The sequence below is a fragment of the Alternaria alternata genome, assembly GCF_001642055.1.
Source record: "Alternaria alternata strain SRC1lrK2f unplaced genomic scaffold CC77scaffold_4, whole genome shotgun sequence".
Lineage (NCBI taxonomy): Eukaryota > Fungi > Ascomycota > Dothideomycetes > Pleosporales > Pleosporaceae > Alternaria > Alternaria alternata.
This window is the reverse complement of record NW_017306193.1, coordinates 1,037,434-1,046,193: the sequence shown is the minus strand read 5'-3', so window position 1 is coordinate 1,046,193 and position 8,760 is coordinate 1,037,434. Positions and strand designations below refer to the sequence as shown.

Sequence of the window (8,760 nt, the reverse complement as noted above, 5' to 3'; positions counted from 1 at the left end):
GTGCCCGTGGACGACGACGGCAGCATCGCGGGATCATCACTCAGGGCAGCCATGGAAAAGCTTGGAGGCGTCTCTTAGTCTGGGCCAGGCGAATGCATTGCATCTTCTAGCGCACACAGAGGGCCTGGGTGTTGGGTGATGATCTGGCCAAATTACCTGCTTGACACGCTTGCACCTAGGTAAAGGTGGCAGCGGGGCCAAGGAAACGGATAACTGTAGTGGTGCGCGCCGCTGGGGATAGCCAATGCCAAAGTTTATTCTTGTTTGAGGCTTGTTCGTCTACTTCTAGTTGCGATAGCTGTGTGGTGGAGAGCGGCCACCGCTTCCCCGCCCTGCCTTTGAATACCAACCGTCCCGGGCACTAAGGCGTCCGCCAGACTTGTTGCGGTCAAGCCTCCTGCACCACCTGCAGACCTCCTGGCGACCAGAAACCCCCGTCTCTGTGCCAGATCCCCAGGCTGATCTGTGACCTGTGACCTGATGACTGACGAACCGAAGGGGTCCTTGAACCTTGGGACCGTGTCCAGTCTTCTTTCCGCCATCTCCGGCACGTTGAACATTTCCATCCCCTGCGGCGTCGACCCTCTTCACACAATGCCATCCTTCACCATGCTTCTTTAAGAAGGCCCGACGACGATACACCATTGCCCCGGATCCTCCCACTCTGTGTTTCGTGCTTATGCACAGCCCGGATCCTTGAACAGCGAGTTGCGGCTTGCATTGGCTTTGGCTCTTGTAGCACCATAATCCGAGCTGCTAGTCACATCAACTCGCCGCCTCGCCATGGTTCCTTTTCGACGCTTATCGCAGAGGGGTCGTCGCAGCTTCGAAGACCGCGACTCCTACGAATGGCAAGACGAACGAGATCAACGCATCATGACGGCAACCTTCCCCATACACCCGCTCGCCTCCATGCAGGCGCCCTTCGAGGAGTCCATGCTCGATGCAACCGGCGAGACTGGCCATGTCCCTTTCGTCAATCCCAAGAAGAGCGTCAAGACACGCCAACAGATGTTGTGCAGAGAAGAGAGCGCGTCAGAGCCTTCATGGAACTTTACATACAACTGTCATTGGAGAAACAACCCGAAAGGCAAATTTCATCCCCTGACGAAGACCGTCGCGCAGATCGTCTTCGGCGTCCATCTGCTGCATCAGCATCTGGAAAAGTCGGTCGCGGATGTAGCAGACATCCTGCTGAAGCATGTCAATGAGCTTGACAGCTTCTTGCAGAGGGCAAACGAAGATCTGGAAAGCAGCATGAAAGACATGCTCTTCCGACATAAATGCTTAAAAGTGCCCATGGAACACGTAAACGAATTCGATCGCCTCCTTGAAGACCGTTCATACCGCGCCCAACTTCTCGACGGCAACATCGTAATCGAGCGCACCATCGGGCGCATGTCGCAATTGCTCAACGACTATTTGATCGATATAAACGTATTTCGCGAAGCCAACCAAGAACTCGACTTGTACCTGGGCGACGTAGGCGACGCGTGGACATACCGTAATGAGGACATTGGGCGCATATACTCAGCCATGTGTGGCAATACTGGAGGCTGGTCGCAGTTTTTGCAAAGCCTTGTGGCAAAGGCTGAAAGACTAGGTGTTGTGCTCGTACAAGTGAGCAGCTACTGCAATGAGATTGAGAAGCGGTGTGGTGCTGCAAGTCGCCGAAGTTTGGTATGGCCGCCTATGATTCCCCATCCCATCTTAGCATCGCCAGCCGGATTCTATGTCTGAGCCTTGTTAACGAGTTTAGATTGCAACGCGTTCATCCTCACGAAACTCGTCCAACTCGCGCGAAGCACGTCCGTTCCGAAATTTTGCCAACAACAAACCTCTTCCTACACCTCCGCCCGAGCGCCCGCCATTCATGAATGCTTCGTCCTCTGGTAGGGAGACCCCTGCCAGTTTTGGCACTCCTCAGAGACATTCGACCATAAGAGCAAGACCTCAACAGCAGCCCGAGACCACGAACGTGTCCGACTCCACAGAGACGCCAAAACGAAGCGAAGACTCTTCTTCTGCGTCAGCCATCTCTAATGTTGACATGGATGTGCGACGTCAGACAAACCAGACGGGGTACTACCGTGATGCCTGGCACAATGGAGAGCAGCGTGGAGGAGCGTCACTACAAGCAGAGTCTAGTCGCACAAGTCAGCTCTTGGGACATCAGCATAAAGTGTCTTCGCCATCTAATTTATCTGCAGAGGAGAGCTCACCAGCAACAAAACGTCTATCAGCGAAACCACAGAACGGAGATTATAGCCCACCTTTAACCGGAAAAGATTCGGCATACTCTTCCGTGTCAGGCGCATCGGCCATGTTACCAGGCTTCGCATCACCCCGCTCAGTATCTTCCACGTCCTCTCGACAGACTGCCCAATTCGGTCTCTTCCCTAGCAGAAATCTAAGTACGCCGAAAGGTTCGATATCTAGCCGACTAGGTGCTAGTTCTCCGGCGTTCGATCGTCCGGAACAGCACCCTAAACCCGTGGATATACCGAATCGTCCACCGACCTCCTTGTCCACCTTCTCAGACGCCTCGACCAAGCGGCTATCGAAGCGAAGTAGCTTCACATCTCTCAAACGGTTATTCACCAAGAAGAAATCTGGCGATATAGGCCCCATCGCTGAGTGATACCCTCCTAGTTTGATCTTTGTTGTTCCCTGTGCCGTCTTTGATCTTATTGTCTGGCGTTGCAAGGCTATATACCCCTTTGACACTGCGTTTTTTGTATTGCGCAATCCAAATCTTATAGTCTCTACCGTGGCTTGTGCCCGGTCTTCTGGATGGTTTACTGGGGCTTCTGGATGTATATATTCTTGCTCTCGTAGATGTGATGCGGAAACGAGCAATGCGTAATGGGTTTGGCTTCGTGTATGGAGATGGTTGTGTCAGAAGGCACAGTCGTGCGGATGAATCTGGAGATGCGGTGGCCCGTTATGCTCGTTTGGGGGTAGTTTGTGGTGGTCGTTGCACACTGCGTGTATCGCGTGCAGTGAGCAGGCGAGGCTCGGGAAGGAGGCGCAGGAATGCTAGCTGCCGATTGCTGTGTTGGTGTCTCATTTGATGCTCCCGTCCTGGGGATATGAGAAGCTGTACACACAAGTAAGTAGGGGCCACTCAGTCTCGTATACATCTCTGCCACTGATTCTTTCTGCATCCTTCCTGCATTCTTCTCGTCGTCGACGTCTGTACCTTCTTCCTGAACAATCGTGGTGGGGTAGCTCCTGTCGTAGTGGACGTGAAGTAGGCGCGGATCTCGCCATCAAAACAGCGTCTCCACCGAGCTCCCTCCGTCTCTCCCCCCTCCCCCACCACAGCACTCATATTCTCAACAGCACTCTCCTTTTGGCGGAGATGTTGGCGAGAGTTGTGTAAAGGTCACTCGCTCTCGTCTTTCTTGGATATCTGCCGCCTGGTGCAGTATCGCCTCTTCTTTTTGGTCATACCAATAATTCCTACATCTTTCTGCAATACCGCAGCTAAGAGAGCTTCCACCGCAACAGCGTCATTCTCGCCCTGCATACAGCCCTTGATTGCTTTCCCTTCACAGCAACTCTCGCGTCGACGGCACTATGTTGCTCTCTGAGCAAGATCCGAATGGCGGCGGCCGCATGTCTCGAGCCTCCAACGTGTCCGCCCTGAGCCGAACATCAGGTAAACCCGCATCGCGGGCACCCAGTTCTGAGATTCAATCTGCTCTCGATCGCGGTGTCTCGTCTATGCTCCGAACCGGGACCGAGATGGGCAACGTCGGCATCGGCGCCCAGTTTGACGACTTGTCTGGCATCAACAATATGCAGCGTCCCATGCGTTCGCGCGCGACCAGCAGGATGTCGACAGCTTCTTCCATGTCCAACACCTCTAGCCGAGCCAGCAAGCAGCTCCGTCACTTCCCTTCGTCTTCTTCCGCACCGCGCCAGCCAATGTCACATTATGGGCAGCAGTATGTTACCGATACGCTCTCTCCAACAACGATGAACGCCTCCGGCTCATCGCCTTTTAATGGAAGGGCCAAGAGCGACAGGGACTCGCATCGCTCGCATTCGATGACGCATACCATACAGCCACCCAGGTTCGGCCTCGTAAGCAACAGGTCTCTTACCAGTCTGCGCCCTCAGCCGGCATCTCGATCTTCGAACTCATACAACTACCCGATATCATATGGGAGTGGGCTCAGACCGCCTGGTCCATACCAGAGATCAGTCTCACCTGCCTTGGGCGACGACGCTCGACTACCACCCCAAGGATTACGAGCGTACGACGACCAACGAGTTTCTTATGCTGTCCAACCACAGAGCCATGGCAATCCAGTACGTGCATACTACAACCATCCGCAGCAGCATGCTGGGCAGAGACAAGAATATCGTGGCTACAGCAGCCGGCACAATCCAGGACATATAAGGGCCGCGAACCCGTCTTCCCGATCTACCATGAGTCTTGAAGATCGTGCCGCCGTCGAGGACGAAGAATTCCCTGTTTACGGTGAATCCTATCATCGCGATCAGCCCAGGCAGATGCAGAACCTGAACAGCGGACATCTGATCCCTCGTAAGGCGCTGGGCAACGTCATCCGCGAGGCTCGCTTAGAAGATCGAAGGGATCATAGGCCTAGGGGTGGTGAGCCTCGTTCAGAGGCTCCGCCATTGCCCGTTGATCACAAACACCGTATTGCTGTCGAACAAGCTCGTCTCAAGAGGTCTGCGCCTGCTTCCATGTCCAGTTTTAACACGAACTTGCGTACAGACTCAGACCCACCATCGTCTGACATGGCCCTACCGCCAACTCCGAAAGATGGCATCTCTATAGAAGTGCACCGAAGCCTCGATAGAACCAAGGTCTTCAAAGTCGCAGATACGAACCGCCTGGTCGTTACAGAAGAACATTCTGCGGTGCCACATCATGGGATGGGTGAACAGCTCGAACGTAATGAGGCTGGAGAACCAGGAGCTGAAGCGATCCCTATTAGCTTCACAGACCGGACCAAAATCGTCGTCCAACAGTCTAGTCCTGGTGAAGCGACGTTGAAGAGTGATCCTTTTTTAGGACAAGAGGCACGACCAATGTCGATGGAGGTCGTGTCTCCCCAGTCATCAAGCATCGGCCATATCGTAAACGGCGTTGCGGAACTCCCAGCGTCCCCAGTAGCTCGCCGTATCACGAGGCATTTGATCCTAAGAGGACTGGAGGCTTCAACGACGGACGATATCCAGTCTTCCATAAAGTCAACGAGCTTTTCGGGGGCATCTCCATCGCCCGCGGGGAAGCCCTCGTCGCCGTCAAGAAAGTCATTGGTTCCAAGGTCTCTGTCCCCGAAGTCCCTGACTCCAAATTCTCCGACGACGTCAAAGACGAGTGAGTCCACTCAATTGGATCGCCTACCTGATGGAAAGTACTCTGCATCCGATATGATATCCGGAGCCGCATTGGGTCCGGTAGACAGCCCAGATAACTGCCATAGCATCTTGTCGCAAACTGGATCCAGCCTTCTTGATTCGTCAACACTTGAATTTGCAATTCAACATTCCATACCAACAGCCAAAAGCGGTGGCTTCCGAAATGAATCTGGCGTTCAACCTGATGTTTGCAAGAACACTGTCAGTCCTGGCCACAGTACCGAGGATGGCATGTCGGATGTCCTTGCAGGCTACCAAGGAAACGATTCCAAGAATGGAACTGGCGCTCTTGTGCGAGTCGGGACGATCAAGAAAGACATGAGCGATACGGAAGAGCATACAGATGTTTCGACAGATCACGACTTGAAACCACTGCCACTTGCTCTTCGCTCCAGGAACAGCCACGTCCAAAAGTCGTCCGATGAACTGTCCTTCAAGTCGTGCACAGATCAACCAGAGGCATCTTTAGAGTCGACATCGTTCCAGATGGGAAAGGACCCTGGCAAAGGCTATTCTGCGTCTGCGATCGATGTTGTGTCCCAACAAGATAGATCTTGCAAGGAAGCAGATGCCTGTTCTGTCGAGATTTCTGCAAGTCCTGTCCGGGCTTCCTCCGTATCATCATCTCGACTACCGTCGTCCAACTTAGGGACTCTGGTCATGAGCCAAAACAGGGCGACTACTGAGGTGCCTCGGTCAAAGCCTTCCTCTGCTATGCTTCGCAAGCAGCCGCCAGTGCCTCGCCGAGAATCAAGCTTCTCCATCGTGGCAAACAGACTGCGGACCAATGCAAAGCAGAACATGAAGCAAGGCTCAGTATCGGTGTCTGGTTCGTCATCCACGCTTAGCACCACGCACATGACGCCGGTGGTCCCACCACGTGAGTCTTCTACTTCAAAGGAAGCTCAACGTGTGCATGCTGCAGTCTCTTTCTTAATGCGCCCACTACCATCGCGCTTTGCTAGGTCTCGAAAGTATTCCGAGCAAGGCGATCTGCCGAGGTCAGATGAGACAAGTCCATCTGCTCATGATGTGAATCAAGACGTGAGCGATGCCACGAGCTGTGATGAGGTCGCAAGTTCATCCCTGCCTGTTGTGGAGGTGCACGATACACCAAAAGCTACATCATCGAAGCCAAAAGGGGTACCTGCCGTGAAAACGCGAGCCATTACCTTTGATACACCACAAGCTTGCAACCCGTACAAGGTACTTGGTAACAGCCCGCTTCCTGTTGCGCAATACGGAGATCTCAATAGCCCGACCCCTGCCACCTTGGAGCCCTCATCTGTGTATTCAATGCAAGATAACTCTTCAAACTCACATGCAGACTCAACGGATGGAGTTGCGGCTGTTCCGGTACCTAATTATCGCGACAGCCAGACTACTACACACTTAGAATGGCACCGCTATGCGCCCTCTGCGACAGGTGGTGGAGCTCAGCAATCGCTTCCGTCAAGCGTTATTGCGACTCATTCCAACTCTTCTGCCTTGACCCCCTTAGCCAACATTCAGGAGGACACTACAACGAACCTCAGGCTGTCCGGATATAGGTATCCTGGTCCATCTCGTTATCTGCCTGATCTGAAAGAGGAGTCGCACGAGGACTCGAGCCTCAACACGAGTGCCAGCAACCTAAAGGGCTCGAGTTTCCGCTTTCCGTTTGGGATACCGTCGGGTGTTCGGGCTTCGGGAGAGGATCCGATCAATTTCTCGAGAAGGTCTTCTATGGTGTCGCGTCGTCAGAGTGTTATCGGTAGCAATGTTGGCAGCGCGCTTGGTCAGGCCCACGGCTTGCCTTCGATGCGGTTCAGCCGAATGAATCTGTTTGATGGTCTGACCGACGAGCTCGGCCTCCGCTATTCAAGGTCGATGGAGGAGGTGCCTAACGCGTCGCATAGAATGAGTAGAGGTAGTCCACTGCGACCTGCATCAGCAGGTGATGTCACTGGAATGCGCCTTTCTCTCGCAGAATTGAATGAGGCCGAGCGCTCAAGATTGTCAATGCAGCCTACCGCCATGATGAGCTTGTTCGCCATGCATCGTGCGCGTTCGCCGGAGCTCATGGTGGAGATTGAGCGGCTAACTATACCTTCTGTTGGGGGCCTCACGCAGCGCTTTTCGGAGTTCTTTCCGTCGTTGAGGGAGTACTATCAGTGTGGTGAGCCATCTGAGTTTCCGATTGAGGAAGGGATCGAGAAGCACGCATTGGAGGAGATTCACGAGATTCATCCGACGCAAAAGCGCTCTTCAGCTCGACTTCGGCCTATGCGTGGCGTATCCCACATGGTCGTTATGGAGGACGATCTCTACGATGAGATTACGAGCAAGGAGAAGGGGAGTGGCAGTCCAGGTCGTCCCAACGATGGGGGTGCTGCAAACAGCGCTAGTGAGGCAGACTCAATCGCAGACGAGTCGGCCTACGAGGACGACGTGACTGCCACCCCAACACACAACAAGACAGCTCCGCTTCCAAAGCTTCAAGTTCCGTCACCTGCTGTTTTACGTCCACGTTCCCATACTGTCGGTCCTCAAGAGCTTCGTATCTCAGGGGATTCGGCTCTGTCGTCAAGAAGGTCTCTGAGATCGATCGTTTCGACACCCACAGCAACCGAGACGCGTCCTTGGAACTCGGACAAGAACTATCCCTGGGCAACGTCAACAAACCCCGCGATCGAGATGTCACTCCCTCGTCCTACCGTCTCAAAGCACTCCCCTCGCCCTGGTCCCTCCCATCTCCGCAACAGAGTCTCTGACGCGAGTACTGCGAGCTCTTTCTCGACTGCTCAGACAGCTACAGCATCGCCCTTCGGTTCACCATCTGACAGCACTGCACACGCACGTCATCATCGCTTCAGCGCCTTTGGCCGTAACGGTGATCAGCCGCACGCAGTCGGAGAACGCTATCCTACGTCAGCTTTGTCTCCCCCTACGGCCATCTTCCGCGATCACCTTTCTGCCTCTGACACTTCTGACGACGAGCATTACGACACGACGCACAAAACCAGGCTCTCGCTGCGGAAGCGGTTTTCGTCAACTCGCAAGGCTAAGCTTGATAACCAAACAGCTATCCGAGCTAGCAGAAGCAAGACCAACGCACAAGACCTTGCCTCGCCCGAGTCTACCAAGCCGTCTACGAATTCGATCTTGCAGGGCTGTGTTGGTGAAGCTCAAGCGTTCACGTCATCCACTACTGCAAACCGCCATACCTTCCGTAACGCGGAGGGCATGAGAGCAGTTGACTACCGCAAACATCGTATCATCGACCGCATCAAGACTTGGTGGCACAAAGGCTCATATTTGATTCGGCAACTATCAACCCGCAAGCAATCCTCCACTACGGATACTACAACTACTTAA

At 53.9% G+C, this 8,760-nt stretch overlaps 2 protein-coding genes across 2 annotated transcripts; both read left to right on the top strand.

Annotated features, from left to right (window-relative positions):
* Positions 1 to 418: 418 nt before the first annotated feature.
* On the top strand, positions 419 to 2,857 carry CC77DRAFT_640165 (hypothetical protein). Its single transcript, XM_018532574.1, has 2 exons — positions 419 to 1,680; positions 1,760 to 2,857. The coding sequence occupies exons 1-2, from the start codon at positions 784 to 786 to the stop codon at positions 2,639 to 2,641; spliced, it is 1,779 nt and encodes a 592-aa protein (XP_018389399.1). The 5' UTR covers positions 419 to 783; the 3' UTR covers positions 2,642 to 2,857.
* Positions 2,858 to 3,564: 707 nt separating this feature from the next.
* CC77DRAFT_928468 (hypothetical protein) lies at positions 3,565 to 8,760 on the top strand (the record flags this gene model as incomplete). Its single annotated transcript, XM_018534058.1, has 3 exons — positions 3,565 to 4,558; positions 4,601 to 5,219; positions 5,310 to 8,760. Coding segments are annotated over 3 exons (5,064 nt in total), but the record flags the coding sequence as incomplete, so codon positions are not given.